This window comes from Manis pentadactyla, chromosome 13, assembly GCF_030020395.1.
Source record: "Manis pentadactyla isolate mManPen7 chromosome 13, mManPen7.hap1, whole genome shotgun sequence".
In the NCBI taxonomy this organism is placed as follows: Eukaryota; Metazoa; Chordata; class Mammalia; order Pholidota; family Manidae; genus Manis; species Manis pentadactyla.
In genome coordinates, this window is record NC_080031.1 from 88,011,106 (window position 1) to 88,029,862 (window position 18,757).

Below are 18,757 nucleotides of genomic sequence, written 5' to 3' on the forward strand. Positions count from 1 at the left end.
CTGTGTTTGACATGTAGCAGGTGCTAACGTCTTTTGCAATCTTGTTGCAGGGTCTGGGTCACCGTGTTCATTAATTAAGTCCAGAAAGTTTTATTTCTCCTGTGGCTAATCATTTCCATTTGACATTAATCTGTCATCTGTGCCTGTAGTCTCCTGGCTCCTACCTTTGTGGTAAATAGCTTATTTTTCACACAGCAGTCATAATTTTTAAATATAATTCAGATTATGTTATTTCTCTGCTCAGCACACTCTAAGGGCTTCCCTCAGAATATACAGCCTGTAAGATCCTACGTGATACTACCCTGTGCTGCCTGTTTAAATTTGTTACCTTCCTCCCCGCCCATCCCCTCCTCCCCGCCCCCTGACCCACACGCACCTCACTCTGCTCCAACCCCAGGAGTCACCTTGTTCTTCCTGGAACACTTCAAACATGCTCCTGCTTCATGGCCTTTGCACTTTTTGTTCCTCTTCTAGACTGTTTCTTCCCTTGATATCCATGTGGATTGCTATTTCCCATTATTAGATCTCTGCTCAGATATCTTACCAGAGAGAAGCTTTCCCTGAACACCTTATAAAGAATGGCAGCATCCCTTCTATAACTCTTTGTCTCCCTTAACTTACTCTATTTTTCTTCACAGAACTATTGTACCCTAACATACTAATTATTAGTATGTTTATTTACTTTATGCTCCCTTGTCCTAGAAATTAAACTATGAGAGCAAGAAGATGCCTAAAACAGTGCTTGACACATGATAGACCTTCAATATTATTATTTTTTTAATGAATGAATCTGTGGCTACTGTAATATTTTTACTTGATCTTACAGACTGTTCTAAAGTACTGAGTTAAATAGCCAAGTTGAACAACAGTAAAACAGAGACTTTTACTAGCAGATAGGACTGAGACCTTTCTGACACAGAAGAGCAGCTTTGAGCCCTGAGCACATCTGGCCGTGGTGATAATGTGAAAGACTCTCTTCATGCAGTGACAGTGATGACAAGGGCATTGTCTTTGTGGTTTTAAAAACGAATGAACCCCAAATTAGGAATAGACTCCAGAAGGAAATTATTTTTTTCTACATTTTAATCCTTATAAGGATCTTAAAACAATTTAATTATTTTAATCAAGTATTTGTTGCTAAGAGAGCTGGTTGTATAGGTAAATATTTTGTTGAATAAAATATGCCTATTTTAACGGGAAATAGAAAATTTGAATTTGACATTTTAACAAATCCAACATTTTTGACTGTTAACAGATGGATTTGGGAATGTGAATAACAAAAGCTTAATAAATTTAATATTTAAAATAGTGATTTCAGTCATCAGAAGGTAGTTTTCTAACTTTGTGCTTATACTTACTTTCCCTTGTCCTTCCGTCAACAAAAAATCTCAGAATTAGGGATGGGATATAAGTAATATTTTAAGTAATATTTCTTAAAGTCATACAAATAACTTCTGTGCTCTTTGTTAGACACACCTGTTTGAGTACCACAGGTCTAAAGTAAGACCGTAGTCCATGCTGGACTGCAGGCCAAATCTGTATTGAAGGGACAACAGATGCTCACTTTCTGAATGTTTAGTATCTGCCAGTGCTTAAAATCTATTATCTGATTTATCTCTTCACAAAAGCTCCATAACAAAGATTCTTTTTATTACCTTCGTTCTATAAGTGAAGAACCTGAGCAAGATCATGCTGCTAGTAAGTAACTGAAGTGAGATTGGAGCACAGGTCTGTGTGACTCCAGTGTAAATAAAGCTTTCAATGAATAACTGCTGATTTAGAGACAGAGTTGTTTCAGCAATTGATTTTCCATGTAAAATGTTCCGGGGGGAGTCAGGAATGAGGAAAACATTGATGCTAAGCAATTATTTATATAAATTTCAACTGTGGAAGAAAGCCAAGAATCAAATTTTGCATTAGGATAATAAAACATGAAGATGCTGATCAAATTATAGTCCTTATATTTTGGGCAAATACAGTTGTACATTTCTGTTAATAAAATGTGTACTACTGATAAAGTATGAACATTTGTTTAAAACCTATTATGTGCCAAGTTCAGTGACAGGTGCTGAGTGGATAAAATATGGGTATTAAGTTTCCTCCTCTGGAGAGACTCACAGTGATGTTAGAAGAAAAAGACTTGGAAACCATACTTAATTGGAAAATATGATAAACACCTAAAATGGTGCCTGACATACTTGATGCTCATAAATGGTGACGAATTGTGGAGGCTTATTCAGGGTGCACAAAGATGTGTGGGACTGATTTTATGTAGATCCATAGGGAAGGCATCACAGAGGAGTACATATTTGAATTAGGCCTTAAAAAGTGAGCGAAAAGAGGAATAGTCTCAAGGAAGTGACTAAATTCAGTAAATTAAACAATAAAAAATTAATAAATTAACAGATTCATTGAATACTAAATAATTGCCCAGAAATGATTAATTCACTTCCTTTGTAGCTTTTTTTAAAAAACAATTAAAAAACATTTCATTTATAGTATATGTAGATAGTTCCACAAACCTTGTATTACGACCTTGAAGGGAGTTAGGGACAAATTCCAGAGTATTTATTTTTACTTTTTTTGTCTTTGAATGGTATAGATAAATAAACTATACCATGTAAAGTGTAAGTAGATGAATCAGGAGACTATTTAATCCTGAAGAAAAGTTGTCAAGTACATTTACCTAAGAGAATTATTTCATAAAACTACAAACTTTATTTCCAGGTGATTGTTTAGAAGCTTTAGGCTTCTAGTGAGTATGTTTATTCTTAAGAGTTTTGAGGACAATTCAGGATGGGATAGTGATGGATCAGAGATTGGAGGCCGTGAAGTACCTAACATGGTGCCTGATACACTCAGTGCTCATAAATGGTAATAAATTACAGAGGTCAGTTCCAAGTGCAATTGGACAGCACATAGCAGGTTATTTTCTGTTTACTTCCCTTCCTAGGCCTTTGTCCAATCCTCTGCTTAGTAAGAAGATGAAATTAGAAATAGAGATATGGAAGAGACTGTAGTGAGTATTTTGATATATGGATATCAGAATTGTTATGACTTTTGCTGCTGGTCAGTGTTTTGAAGACAAACTGTAAATGCATTCTGAAAATTCACCTCAAATACACTTATTAACATCTTATACTTTTTTCTGGAAATGGCTGTGAGCTAATAATTCATTGTATATTGACCCTCAGATAGTAAGTTAGCATCTTAATATGGATGACATAAGGAAGACAAGGTCCTTGCTCATTTTAATTTAATGTGGTAGATAAAGCTGGAAAGAGGAAAGCAATGGAAGATGGATGAGTCTCTTAGGTACGACGTAATATATCTACACTCTTTTAACTATTCTTTTGATTGTGTAAGATATAAAGGTGTTTTTTTTTGAAGGAAAAGCCTTAAGAAGGACTGCTCTCTGTGAAAATATATCATAATGCTGAAAATGCTATCTGTTGATACCAGTAGCTGCTTTAACTTATTTTGAAGCCTCCGTAATTTTCTTTGTCCTCAGAACCTTGGCATGTAAAACTTTGAGAAACGCAATGACTTTAGTCAAGGCAACAAGCATTCTTTATGACCTTTGGACTGAAATTGGGAGGAATTTGTAAGACAATGCTTTAGAGCCTGTGTTCTACTTCTCTCTCTCTCTCTTTTTTTTTAAATTTTTTATTAAGGTATCATTGTTATACACTCTTACGAAGGTTTCACATGAAAAAACAATGTGGTTACTACATTTACCCATATTATCAATTCCCCACCCATACCCCAATGCACTCACTGTCCATCAGTGTAGTAAGATGCCACAGATTCACTATTTGCCTTCTCTGTGCTACACTGTTTTCCCCCTGATCCCCCACACCATGTGTACTAAACATAATACCCCTCAATCCCCTTCTCCCTCCCTTCCCACACGCCCTCCCACACCCCTCCCCTTTGGTAACCACTAGTTCCTTCTTGGAGTATCTGAGTCTGCTGCTATTTTGTTCCTTCAGTTTTGCTTCGTTGTTATACTCCACAAATGAGGGAAATCATTTGGCACTTGTCTTTCTCTGCCTGGCTTATTTCACTGAGCATAATGTCCTCCAGCTCCATCCATGTTGTTGCAAATGGTAGAATTTGTTTCTTTCTTGTGGCTGAATAGTATTTCATTGTGTATATGTACCACATCTTCTTTATCCATTCATCTACAGATGGACACTTAGGTTGCTTCCATATCTTGGCTATTGTAAAAAGTGCTGTGATAAACATAGGGGTGCATATGTCTTTTCGAATCTGAGAAGTTGTATTCTTTGGGTAAATTCCAAGGAGAGGGATTCCCGGGTCAAATGGTATTTCTATTTTTAGTTTTTTGAAGAACCTCCATATTGCTTTCCGCAATGGTTGAACTAGCTGACATTTCCACCAGCAGTGTAGGAGGGTTCCCCTTTCTCCTCATCCTCGCCATCATTTGTTGTTGTTAATCTTTTTAATGCTGGCCATCCTTACTGGTGTGAGGTGATATCTCATTGTGGTTTTAATTTGCATTTCGCTGATGACAAGCGATGTGGAGCATCTTTTCATGTGTCTGTTGGCCATCTGAATTTCTTCTTTCGAGAACTGTCTCTTCATACCTTCTACCCATTTGTTAATCGGGTGTTAGGCATGTAAGTTCTTTATATATTTTGGATGTTAACCCCTTGTCAGATATGTCATTTACAAATATGTTCTCCCATACTATAGGATGCCTTTTTTGTACTGTTGATGGTGTCCTTTGCCATACAGAAACTTTTTAGTTTGATGTAGAGCCATGTGTTCATTTTTGCTTTTGTTTCCCTTGCTTGAGGAGATGTGTTCGGGAAGAAGTTGCTCACACTTGTATTCAGGAGATTTTTGCCTGTGTTGTCTTCTAAGAGTTTTGTGGTTTCATGACTTACATTCAGGTCTTTGACCTATTTTGAGTTTACTTTTGTATATGGGGTTAGACAATAACCCAGTTCCATTCTCTTACATGTAGCTGTCCAGTTTTGCCAACACCAACTGTTGAAGAGGCTGTCATTTCCCCATTATGTGTCCATGGCTCCTTTATCATATATTAATTGACCATATATAGTTGGGTTTATATCAGGGCTCTCTAGTCTGTTCCATTGGTCTATGGGTCTGTTCTTGTGCCAGTACCAAATTGTCTTGATTACTGTGGCTTTGTAGTAGAGCTTGAAGTTGGGGAGCATAATCCCCCCAGCTTTATTCTTCCTTCTCAGGATTGCTTTGGCAATTCGGGGTCTACTTCTCTCCTACAGGAAGCAGCGTACTCAGTGCAACCATTCTCAGTAGTTGGTTGGAAGACCTGTGCTATTCTGTGGTGAAAATATCAGTATAAGTTTGTCAACTATTCTTTCTTCAGAAGACCAGTTCTTATTTTGAGATTATGTCTTTCTGTTCTTTTTCATGTTAATACCTTTTTGTTTAATAAAGTAATGTTGATGATAGGTAGAAGGCCTTTTAAAAATATTTATCATTTCTTATAAAGTAAAATATTGCCATCTTCATGAGGTCCACCAGTTTGTGTGTCTGTGTGTGGTACTGGTCTGTGAAATCTAAAAGTCTGGGAGCTACTTACTGAATAGAAAACTCATAGGCTTTGGATTTAGCAAACCTGGTTTAAATTCTTTCTCTGTTGTGCTTCTCATCTTTCTCATCCCTAAAATGAGATGTGAATACCTATCTCCTAGAGTTGTGAGGATTAACTGAGAAAATGTATGTATGTATAATGATGAACTGCCAACTGCAGAATATGAGCTGAACAAATTTAGTTCCTCTCTCCTTCTGAAAAGTGGTTGAGGATGGAGAGAATCTCAGGTAAAGTTACCATTTAAATTGATTGTAAATGCAAGAGAAAACAAGAAAGGAAGGGGCCTTAGCAACCCTCCATTTTTTTGGTGAACCTTTTTGTAAAGAGACATGGCATAATGCCTGTACATATTTGGGACTTAATAAATATGTTTTAATTTTAAATTTTTTGAAAATCTCAGATAGAGGACTTAATATAATGTTTGAGTCATAACACATAAAAAATAAATTTAGAGAAATATTGACAGATTTGAGATTTCTGTTATACTAAAGTGAATCAGAGAAAGAGCAAAATACTGTGGTGATGAACCTACCATTTTTATACCAAGTCATTTTAGTAAAAAAAAGTACCTGTTCCTAATCTCATTATTTATTTTTATTTTATTAATTTTTTAAAGGCTAATACATACAAATGTATTTTCTTTTTTTTATACAATTTTTTAATTGAGGATTATTGATATACACTCTTATGAAGGTTTCACATGAAAAACAATGTGGTTACTACATTCACCCACATTATTGAGTACCCCCCATACCCCATTGCAGTCACTGTTCATCAGTGTAATAAGATGCCACAGTCACTACTTGTCTTCTCTGTGTTACATTGTCGTCCCCATGATCCCCCCCAAACCATGTGTGCCAATCATAATACCCCTCCACCCCCTTTCCCACCCCTCCTCCCCTACCCCTCCCCTTTGGTAACTGCTAGTCCCTTCTTGGGTTGTGTGAGTTTCCTGCTGTTTTGTTCCTTCAGTTTTTGCTTTGTTTTTATTACTCCACAGATAAGTTAAATCATTTGGTACTTGTCTTTCTCTGCTTGGCTTATTTCACTGAGCATAATACCCCCCAGCTCTATCCCTGTTGTTGCAAGTGATAAGATTTGTTTCTTTCTTATGGCTGAATAGTATTCCACTGTGTATATCATTATTTATGCTTAGAACTATAATTCGTAACTATCCAAATGTTTATTATTGTTTTAAACTGTTTTCACACATTATGCCATTGATGCTTCTGTGTACTTTACATATTAATATTTTATTAATGTTAATAGATGGGAGAAAACTGAAGGCAAGATGGTTAAGTGACTAACATATTTAGTAATGGTTGGTGATAATCAGAACCAGATCTTAAGATAACTAGTATAGTTGTCTTTTGTTTTTGTTGCTATTATTTATGACAAAGACAACTTTATTAGTACCTAGTGCACTTTAAGCATTTTTCTTTTCTCTTTTGTCTCTTACGAGATGTTTCATTCCTTACTTTTTTCAGTTTGCAGTTTTATAAAAAGGGAATGATTTCCCCAAGGTCACATTAATAACCCCATAATTCTAAAGCAGAATATATCCAGTCACTAAACCCCTTTGCTTGCACTGATACACAGGAACAGTTGTTGCTGTGGCAATTGTATAAAAACCAGCCAAAGGAAATCTTTCTTGGTGTAGACAGTTGGAAGAGAAGACTCATATTTTCTTCCAGGTTTGTGAGCAACTCAGTTCTTCAAATTTACATATTTTAGAAAATCTTTTAAAATTGTTTTAATCACCTGGATTTCCATGTAAAGTAATTGAACTAGACTAAATATACCCAAATCAACTTTCATTTAGTGATACGTGTGTGTGTGTGTGTGTGTGTATTTATATGTATATATGTCAGATGTATCTTACATATAAGGTATGTAGGTATCTTTTCAGTTTTTGAAAAGGAATACCTTTTCATTTTGTTGATGGTTTTCTTTCCTGTGCAGAAGCTAAAGTTTGCTATAATTCCACTCGTTTATTTTTGCTTTTGGGTCAGATCCAGAAAGACATTGCCAAGACTGGGGGGAAACTGGACAGCTACATGCAAAAGAATGAAATTGGATTACTGTCTTACAACAAACACAAAAGTAAACTTGAAATGGATAAAAGACCTAAATGTAAGACCTGAAACCATAAAAGTCCTGGAAGAAAACATAGGCAGTACACTTTTGAACATGAGCATTAGTAATTATTTTATGGATATGTCTCCCCAGGCAAGGGAAACAAAAGCAAAAATAAAAACTAAATAGGACTATATCAAACTAAAAAGACAGAAGCAAAGGAAAAGGACAGCAACAGAAACCATCAACAAACAAAAAGGCAGCCTGCTGAATGTGAGAGGGTATTTGCAGATGATATATCTGATAAGGATCTAATATCCAAAATACATAAAAAACTCATAGTACCCAACACCAGAAAAACCAAATAATCCAATTAAGAAATGGGGATAGGACCTGAATAGATATTTTTCCAAAGAAGACATACAAATGGCCAACAGGTACATGGAAAGATGCTCAGCATCACTAATCATTAGGGAAATGCAAATCAAAACCACAATGAGATACCACCTCACACAAGTCCAGAATGGCCACTATCCAAAAGACAAGAAATAAGAAATGTTGGCGAGGATGTGCAAAAAAGGGAACCTTCCTACACTGTTGGTGGGATTGTAAATTGGTGCATTTTAGTCAGGAAAATTTTTCTTTTCGTTTTGCTATATTTGTTTTCAAATAAACTTTAAGATTGGAGGCCACAAAAAGATAAAAGATTACTTTTGATATCTTCTGGTAAAAGATTAGTGATTTTTGAAACATTTACAAATGAACTAACATGTTACAATAAGTTGTACTCTCATTTGGGCAAGTATTATTAAAATAGGCACTATTTTGAGTCTTGCAAGAAAAAAGTAAATCCATTATTCCAAAAATAATACAGGAAAAAATTGAAGTAGAAAAAAATGCCTGTTTGTTCTATTTTACTCTTATTTCAGTGGTAAATGATATGAACTTTAACCTAGGTCTGTGTAGGACCAAAGCCCAGGGTGCTTTTAAATATGTCCTAAACAAAAAAATGAATGAATAGCTTAATTGGAAAGAAATCTGGTGAACATGTTAAAGATACACTGTAAGCAATGGAGCAGTAACAATTATGAATTCAAATATATTATTACTATTAGATTTAAATCATATCCACATTGGTTTAAATAAACCTGAATATATGTAGCCCTCCACTCAAAAATGTTCATACATACAACTGGAAAATGTACAGAGATAACCTAACAGCTTCTAAGTGTACATAATCCTCAGTCAAAATATAAAAACTTGATTATTGACTCTCCAAAGATACAGGAAACTCTCAAATGAAAACCTAAAATCCTATTTGGGTTAAATAATACAATTACAGTAAGCTTTCATTAGCATTCAGTAGTAATCCTTTTAATATCAAGAACAAGGAAAGCTTGGTTAGTTTTTATTCTTTGAATTGGAATCTGTTTAACTGTTTCAAAGCTGATTCACCACTGCACAACCTGCATATAAAAGTGGATCAAATTTAACTGCATTGCGACACTATGGCACTGCTTTACCCCAAACCCATCTTCCAGATGTTACCCATTAGTTCCTTTATTTTTCAGAGCCAGTGTCATTTCTTTATTTTTTGTAGACTCTATGGCCCTTTTATCTTGTAAGGTTTATCGAAAGTACTATGTGTCAATCACTGGGCTAAGCTCCTTCCTGGCTTATTTTTAATGCTCACAGAAATCCTTCCCTAAAATGTACAACTATTACTATTCATTTTACAGATGAAAAAAAAATCATGTCTTTAAAAAAGATGACTTATCCAATGTAACAAAGCTAACTGGAGGTAAAGGATGAACTTTAACCTAGGTCTGTGTAGGACCAAAGCCCAGGGTGCTTTTAATTGTTCTCCTGCCACACTTAATATTTTTTAGTTCCTTCTTTTCTGTCTCCTGTTTAGCTCCTCTATTTCTCCCTCTCCCCTCCAACTGTAGGTAAAATCTCTCCTACTCTTTTTCTACCTCTTTTTCTTCAGTAAACTCACATAGCCTGATAATTTCAACATGATCATGTAGACAGATTCTAAACTCTGTATTTTGGCCCTTTCACTTCAGTGCTGTATTTCAAGTCCCCAAGTCCCACTTGGTTGGATGATCTAATATTCCTTTACAGCTTAAACAAAAACTCAGTTCGTCTTAGTCTCATCCAGATTATCTGATTTCAGTGGAAATGCCATTGCTCTACACTCTTCTTCCCTTCATTCTCTGTAGAACTATAATCTAGTCCTATTGTTTTTCCCTCTGAAATGCCTTATGGGTTTGAACTTTCTACTTTATTCCTACTACCACAACCTGATAACCCAACCTATCCTGTCTTCCTGCTCCTGGTATAACCTCACTTCAGTCCTTCATGTTCATCATCACAAACTGATCTTCCCCAAATACAGTTTTTATCAAGCACTCTATTGGAAAATCCATAAAGCACTCCAGCGCCTACAACATAAAGCCTACCCAGCTTGCAAGGATTTCCTTAATCCAAACACATATTACTAACAAGTCTTACTGTGCACCTTCTACTTGCATCAGGCTGTTCCCTTTGTTCTTTTCCAAGTCTTCTAAGCTCTCTCCACCCTTCTCCCCACCACCTACCCACAGCCCTCAACGTCTCACATTTTCCATATGTCTTGATTCAAGCCCAACTTTGCATAGGTCCACGGGTGCTTACAAACAGAAAGTATTAGGCTGCAGTCAGGAAACCCAGGTTCTAACTCTACTGACATTTTCTGGTATTGTGACTCTGGGTAGATTTTTTGAGGTAACAGTGAGTCCAGACTCGTTTCTTCACCAGTAAAATGAGATAGTGACGTAGATTATCTCCAGATTCTCTTTTGGTTTTAAAATTCTTTAACTCCTACAATACTGATTGTCTTAATATCTTGAGGTATCTTTACCACTTGGAAGAATTATGATACTCGGTAAATTCGATAATGAGGCACGAATTCTATTTAAGGGTTGTAATTAGGAAGGAAGAAGAAAAGCTATAGAAGTAGCTGATTGTCTTAATATCTTAACAATCCACACACTAAAGGTTTTATCTATACTAAATCTTTACTGCTAGGTTATAAACTTCCTGAGGATAAAAGTTACATATTTTAAGTTTTTGTCAACTCAACAAGACATAGACAGTGTTTAGGTAGATCCTTAATAAATACCTGCAGCTAACTCTGACAACTCCTCTGTATGAAACAAGATAAATAAAGCAATACCTTTTAAGTAATGAAACCTAAAAGTAATCTTGTAATTCCCAAATTCATAAAATTAAGGTACAGGGGGAAGCTTTAAAACTTTTTCCTTTCCTTTTGTTTCCTTCAATTAATTTAAGTAGCAAAGGATAAAGCAGGATCTGAGAATTTCTCTTTAGGAAGCCTGTACGAATATATTTGCTAATACTTAGTTATAACTAGTATTTTAGAAAATTATTCTAGTGGCAAACTCTAACTCAGCTCTTTCAGGAATTGTTATAGCAAAATATCATTCATTTTTTATTGGTTCTTTTTCAGTTCTTTTATTTTGGTTATGAGATTGTAAAACTGCATAGGTGAGCATGTAGACAGAAGCATGGTGAATCACATCTAGAAAGACGCCCACTTTCACATGGTGCATCTGGACTCCATATGTCTCTAGTCCAGGGGCACCACAGACTAAATATAGATCTAATGCAAGTCAACGATTAAGGCATATAATGTTTTCTCACTCTTAGGAATGGAAGATATTTCTAGGAATCTATTCGAGTGGCTGTTTTCATCAACTGGAGCTAACCACTCCTGAGAATATGTCAGAGCATCAGACTTTGTATTAAAATTTTATTATCAAACCAATTTTCCTTAAGGCTACTAAGGAAAAGCAGAACCAACTGCAAAAGGCCTTACCTAGGCTAGAAAACAAAGTCTGCTGAAGAGCTATATTTCCTGGTACTGTAATTTTAAGTGTTTCTTAGAAATTAGAATGTTACAGTATTTTCAGAAACAGGAACTCAAAAGAGGGCAGCATTAACCAATACTATATTATGTTTATGTGTCAATTTTAAAAATTATAAATGTGCCAATTTAAGAAATTAAAAATATGCATCCATGTGTTTTTGTGAGTAAACATATGCTTGAGCAGACATAAAAAGATACATTTCTTGGTTACTTCAGGGAATGCATTATAGTGCTCACCGTACATTGTTATTTATTGTATTTTATTTAATATGTGATAATTTTACAATAATTTTATAATTAATTCAAATATTTAACATAACCACTCACTTCAGAAAATGTTTAAGTAAGTTTCGTTTAAAGGCTTAAATCTCCCTAATTCATCATAGAATCTTAGATGTGGAAGAGAACCTAGAGTTACAGATTTAACACAATGTTACATAGTAGGGGCACAATAAATGTTTGTCTACTTGATTTTTAATACTGAAAAGATTAAAGGAAGATAATGCAAAAAGAAGTGATTTCTGATTTCAACCCCATCATTCATTTAAGCAGCTGACTCATTTTCACCTCACTTGCCTGTCTCTAGTGTGCTCCAGATATTACATAGCAATATGTTTATTTAAGCATCAGAAAAGTGGGAGAATTAGAGAAATTAAGGTATCACTTCTTTTATAGGTATAAATACACAGAACCTCAATTATACTGTGTGTCCTTCTGAACTCTATTTTAAGTTATGGCAGGTGATTATGTTATTTGAGTAAAAACCTATTTAAAACTAAGTATGCATGGGCAAGGTTTATTCATTCACCTAATAAACATCTAACATCCACTATGTGCTGTGCAGTACATTAAATACCAAGGGTAAAAAGATGAATAGGGTGCTATGGCCTGAATGTTTCTCCCCAGTTCATATGTTGAAATCCTAACCTCGAAATGTGGTAGTATTAGTACATGGGGCCTTTGAGAGGGGCTTAAGTCATGAGGGTGGAGCCCTCATGAACAGGATTAATGCCTTTTAAAGAGAGTCCAGAGAGATCCCTGACCCCTTCTACTCTGTAAGGATACAACAAGAAGTCTGAGACTCAAGAGTGTGCTCACCCAACCATGCTGACACCCTCATCTCAGACTCCCACCCCCAGAACTGCAAGCCACAAATTCCTGCTGTTTATAAGCCACTCACTCTATATTTTGTTACAGCAGCCTGAATGGACTAAGGCATAAGGTGGAAAAAAAAAACCCAAACAACTCAGTTTCATTGTGAGGTAAGACATAAATAAACAAATAGAAACATGCTAAAAAATAAAATGGTCATCTAGCACTGAGGAAGCCTTGGGCAAAAAGGGGAAGAACAGGTTGCATTTACGTTTTAAAGGGCTATGAGATACTTTCCTGACGGTAACATAAGTAAAGGATGGTAGTGGTGACAACATATGCAAAGGAGAAGAAAATGATGTCTGGAAACCTTTGAGAAATTCAGTATAGAAGGTGTCTATGGTGGCTGGCAGAGGGCATAGGTCCTACTTGTAGGACCTTGAATGCCACCACAGGAGTTTAGAGTTACTTGGCAGTCGGTAGGGGTGCAGCGGGGGGATCACTAAAGAATTTTGAGCAACAAAATGTCATATCATATATTAGTTTTTTAAAAATGACACTAGGCAGGGAGAGAGAGAGAGATTTTAAAAGCGGGAATACAAATCAGGAGAATAATGCACTCCCTTGGGATGGAGAAGACGAAAGCCTAAGCTAAAGCAATGAGGACGGGAAGGATGTGTCCATGGAAATAACACTTACAGTACTTGGTATGTATTTTAAATATATGAGGATTAGGGAGTAAAAAATAAAGCTGTCTCTTAAGACTGTTTCCTTTCTCATACCCCATTCCAAACATCCCAACTTCAGTTGGCTCGACCCAGTCCCAACAACCCTTCCCAGTTCCTCCATCCCCAGAAGGATCTCTGATCACCTTGCTATGACCCTCTCAACCCAGATGCTTTGCACTCAAGACCACATGCTGCCAGGCAGTGGCACCTGGACTACTTTTACACACCCATCCATCAGCCTCAGCTCGATTGTACCCTGAAGGGTAGTTTCCTGTCTGCCCCAGACTATGGACCAACTCTGGCCCCAGCAACCCAGCAAACTTCCCCACCATCCAGTAGCTGCACATCACATCTTCTCTAAAAAGGTCTGAACTCCAACCTTGGGGAATGGTCCCCTCTTCTTAGTTGATCCTTCCTTGAATACACTCCAGCTCTAGGGTATCTATTTCAGTTCTCTTTACATTTTTAGCTATTAATTCTTCTTATTAAGCCCCTGTTTAAATTCCTTTGAGGTTTCTGTCTCCTGATTGGACCCAGAAAACTTTGACAGCAGTCAAATATAAGTAACTTATTATTTGAGAATAAATGACATGAGAACTAATAATCAGGAAGTTTTTAACAAATAAAGTGGGGAAACGAATGTAAACCTTCAATTAAGAGTACAGTCTTATAAGACCTAAACATCAGAAAACCTCAGTTAAAGGCTTCAGAATAAGGATTTGAGACACATAATAAAGTTTTAAAAATGCATCAATGAGGAAATAAACAATGCCTTGCCCTTCAGACAGCACACACATTCTATTTGTACAAATTACCTACAGAAGGTGGATGTTTATGAAACTATACTTCAAATACCAACTACTTCATTATCTACAATGCAAATTTGCCTTTTTTTTAAAGCTATTCACAGTGTGATAGTTGAAACAACCACTTCCTCTTTGAATATAAATATATCTATACTGACTATATAAATTAAATTGCATGGTCCAACCTACAAAAGCAAAGTAAAAAGTTAAAATGTCGGTAAAGCAAGAAATTCAGAAGTTTATACTCTTACTCTAATATGGCATAACTTGGCTTATATAGCATTTGAAAGGTTCATATAACTGAAAAGTTGAAAATTACTACACTCATAGAAATGTTGACATACAGCTGCTGGAGGAAGTATAAATTAAGAATTTACTAATTTCTTAGAAATGGAGTTCAATAGCAAGGCTTTTTTCATTTGTAAACTACTTTAAAAACAGCATAAAGAGGAGTAAGAGGCAGCGGTTAGATAAATTAATACTGTATGACTTTGCCTTCACCTTAACTCATTTATTGTGTACATATTATCATTTTATAATAAAGGGGCACAAAAATCTCAATCATAATATAAGTTGGTCATGGGAATGGAAGTGCAACATGAAGAATATAGTCGATAATTCTGTAACATTTTTCTATGTTGACAGATAGTAACCGCACTAGAGGGGGTGAGGATTTAATAATGTGGGTAACTGCGTTGTATACTTGAAACCAATATAACTATACTTCAATTTAAAAAACATGAATACAAAACAGATGATTATGTTAATGTATTAATTTACATTATTATAAATGTCAAGACTATGATACTGCCACAATTTTAGGTAGTTTAAATTTTACAAACTGTAGAAGAGCAAATAACAAAGATTGTATCATGTAAAATTATTAAAGATGTCCCTCTCATATTAATTCAATCTATGCATTACTCAAATTTTACAAGAATAGCAACACTGAAATATCATGAAACAATTTTTCAGAAAAGTTAAAAGTTTTGAGAGTTCAAGCACCAAAGCCTCACTACTTCAAACAAGTGCCTTTAGTTTGATTTTTTTCACTTTAACCTCCATATAAGCACAGTCAGGATTCGGCAGCACAGGGCCCTGAGCCCCTCTTCTCCATGGTTCTTAGCCTGGCCTAAGGCTGTTGGCTACAGAAGGCGGTGGCCTGGAGGTACGGCTTCACAACAGAACATGGTAAGTAAGTAAATCTTTTCTTCAAAAGGGAACTCAGCTCTGTTTTCTAAAATATCTGGCTGAAACTTTGTAGAACTTAAATATGTCCTACTTAGGTCAGATACCATACAGTAAGAGTCAGTATCAGCAAATGCTTCAGTTTGAGGGAATTCCTATGCTTCTGTGGAACCAAAATGCTAAAGGTGTCTGATAATTTGGGGCGGCAAATTTAGAAAAGGAAAAAGAACATCAACATTCCCACAAAAGATAATTAGCATCAGCATAGAAGTTTTCTTTATATAATCTCTCTCTCTCTCTCGCACTCCTTGTTATCTCTGAAGTAATGTAATACCATTCGCACTCCTGTAATAATCCAATGCTTTTCTCTACTTTCCACCTCCATCTAACCTTAGATATTAGTTTAAATCAGATTTTTCTCTATAATAATACCAGCTGATAAGCAAATATTGGATGATGTTTCCTTAACATTACTTACTTATCAATATGTAATATATAAAGTGGCTGGCCAAGAAATGTATTTTTCCAGTCTTGGGTTATTTTTCTCTAAGACCTAGATATAGCACCAAGCAAAATCCTTTATCTTGGGCACCAACCATGAGCAACTGAGTTCAGATATAATTCACAAAACAAAGCAAAGCATCATGGCTTATTGCACAAGATGGTGCAAATAAAACTTTCTGGGACTTTACTCAAAGTACTTCCCCATAAAGAATTACAACTATTCTGGGAAAATGGCTCGGTTTGGCCACTTAGAAAATACTAAACTTGGAATCAGAAGATCTGCGTTCAAGTCTTTAAGCTTTGCAAATAATGAAAAAATAACACTCTAGATCTTGATAAAAATAACAAATTTTTGCATCTTTATAGTTTGTGTCATATTTTCCCTTAAAGAATCAGACCAATAACAACTCTGAAGAGCAACTATAACCACTATTTTCAGAGAAATAGACTAAAGTCCACAGAGCTAGGCGTGCCAGAGTTAAGGACTGAAACTACAGAAATATTTCAATGTGCTGGCTTTTCCAGCCATACAATGCCTTATGACAAAAGGGATGCAAACAGCTCCAAAAGAGCCAAGAATTACATGCTTAGTGAATATGCCACCATAGTACACTCAAGCAAAGCCCCCCCAAACCTGATTTGATCAAAAAAGTGTAAGAGTTGTTGGGAGGCATCTCTTGGGGGCAGACACACAGTAACCAAGTGTTACGGACTGAATATTTGTGCCCCACCCAAATTCACAAGTTGAAGTCCTGAACCCTGTGTGGCTATATTTGGAGATGGGGCCTCTAAGCAAGTAATAAGGTTTAATGAGGCCACACTGGTGGGGCCCTGGTTTGACAGGATTTAGTGTCCTCAAGAAGAGACGCCAGGGAGCTCACTTGGGCTCAGGAGAGGCCATGTGAGGACAGAGTGAGGACGCAGAGACTGAGCCCCAGTCCGCAGGCCAAGAAGAGCCCCCACCAGGAACCGAATACGCTGGCACCTTCATCTTGAACCTCCCAGCTTCAAGAACTATGCGAAATAAATGTCTACTGTTTAAGCTGCTCAGTATGTGGTGTTTTGTTAGGGCAGCCCTAGCAGACTGATACATTATATGCATAAAAGCTATTAGACAATCACCAAAAATATGATATAGTCAACTGTATTCCTTCTTAGAACTGTGCTTCACACCAAGAAACAAAACCAGGGAAGCTTGATGAATAGGATTTTTTAATGGCCTGAACTGTGTCCTTAAACACAGGTGCAATCCTCAAGAATGGAACCTGATATTCAGATGTTCTGAGTTAAGTTTCCCCTCTTCATGCACTGCTGAATCTGCTCCTTGTCTCAAAATCTCTCTTCAGGCTTCAACAGCACAAGGCCACTTCAGCAACTTCATAGGAGCACACACTTTTTTTAGATATGTTAATAAACTGGAAGAGCTAGAAGCTGTAGGCTGAGATAAGTATTGCCTTTATCAGCGACTCTTCATATCTTGGTGATGATTCATTCTGTGAACAGACCAGATGAAGCAGCAAAGTGTTTTCTTCACTTCCAGGCTTTAGGGGGAGCTTTAGTGTAGCCTCCAAGAACTTTAAACAGATTCCAGGGCTCAGATTGTAACCACTGTTCATTCTATTTTGCTAAGAGTGCATTATAGCTTATTAAGTGGTTTTATGTAAAATACCATATTTTATTTTTGCAAGAAAAACACTCTTGAGAAAAGCATACAGTTTTTTCCCACAAAGTGATGAAACTGAGTCTTAGTAAATGGTACTAAGATCCAGTACCACATTCTTTTTATTACTACTTCACATATTATGAGTAAATAAATGAAGTATCCCCAAATTTCCCTGAAATAAAGAAATATGTAGAGGGGAGTGGTCCAAGTATGGGGTAGGAAGATCTTGAACTCACCTTCTCCCATATACATACTCAATCTACAGCTTTATATAGAACAATTTCCTCTGAGAAAAGACTAGAAAACTAGCTCCTTCACCACAAACAGTAAAAGGGCCACATTGAGACAGGCAGGAGAGGCAGAGAAATGGTCTTGCCAAAAACCCCGTCCCGAACAGGTGACCCACAGTCGGAAAGGATCTCACAGACCTGGGGCTTCTCCTTGAGAAGCAAGGGTTTCATGCTCCATGTCAGTACCCCAACCCCTGGGATCTGCAATGGAGAAACGAGCCCCCAAAACATCTGTCTTTGAAAACCAACAAGGCTGATGTCCTAGACACCCAAAGCGCTGTAGGGAACTGAGATACTTCTCTTAAAAGGATCCCAACTAAGACCCACTCTTCCCAGGGGCCAGCACAAGAGTAGCAGTTTGAAAAGCACCTATACTATGTGAAAGAGATTTATTTGCTACTTTTGAAACATCTTCTCAAGGGGCAGAGGCCTCTTGTGACTTTCTCTGGGAATGGGGGTGCTGGCAGGAGCAATTTTTGTGCTCTCCCTCTACCTTGATAGCACTGGGGGGGCATATCCTGGTCCTGCTCTCCCACAATCCCACTAAAGCTGGCAGGTGTGCCCAGACTAGCATTCCCCCACGGGCTCCTCTGAAGTCAGGACGCATGCCCTGACCCTGTGCTCTCCTGTTGCCCGGCAGAAGCTGGTGGGCACAAAAAAAACCCTGGCCCAGTGTTTTCCTCTTGCCTCTCTAAAGCCAGCAGGCACACAGGCCACATCACTGGCTGTGGTGGCCAGGGGGCTTATGGGACTGCAACAATCAGAGAGACATTTCTTGGCAGGCTGTCAGCCCCAGGGTATGGCACAGATATCAGTCAGACTGACACACACACCCTACTCGATGCAATTTCAGAAGGTAGAAGACACA

At 36.9% G+C, this 18,757-nt stretch overlaps 1 protein-coding gene across 8 annotated transcripts in view; it reads left to right on the forward strand.

Moving 5' to 3' along the window:
* The window catches only part of COMMD10 (COMM domain containing 10), a 185,700-nt gene that overhangs the window by 75,798 nt on the left and 91,145 nt on the right, over positions 1–18,757 (forward strand). For 2 of the 8 annotated variants that reach the window (XM_036894604.2, XM_036894599.2), the window contains exon 6: positions 7,621–8,303. The exons of 3 other annotated variants lie outside the window; for them this stretch is intronic. In XM_036894604.2, coding sequence (XP_036750499.2) covers positions 7,621–7,752 — 132 coding nt within the window. In that variant the 3' untranslated portion in view covers positions 7,753–8,303. Of the gene's footprint in view, positions 1–7,620; positions 8,304–11,198; positions 12,449–18,757 lie in introns of those variants that run through there. 3 more of the 8 variants (XM_036894600.2, XM_036894602.2, XM_057490734.1) reach the window with 3 other exon arrangements.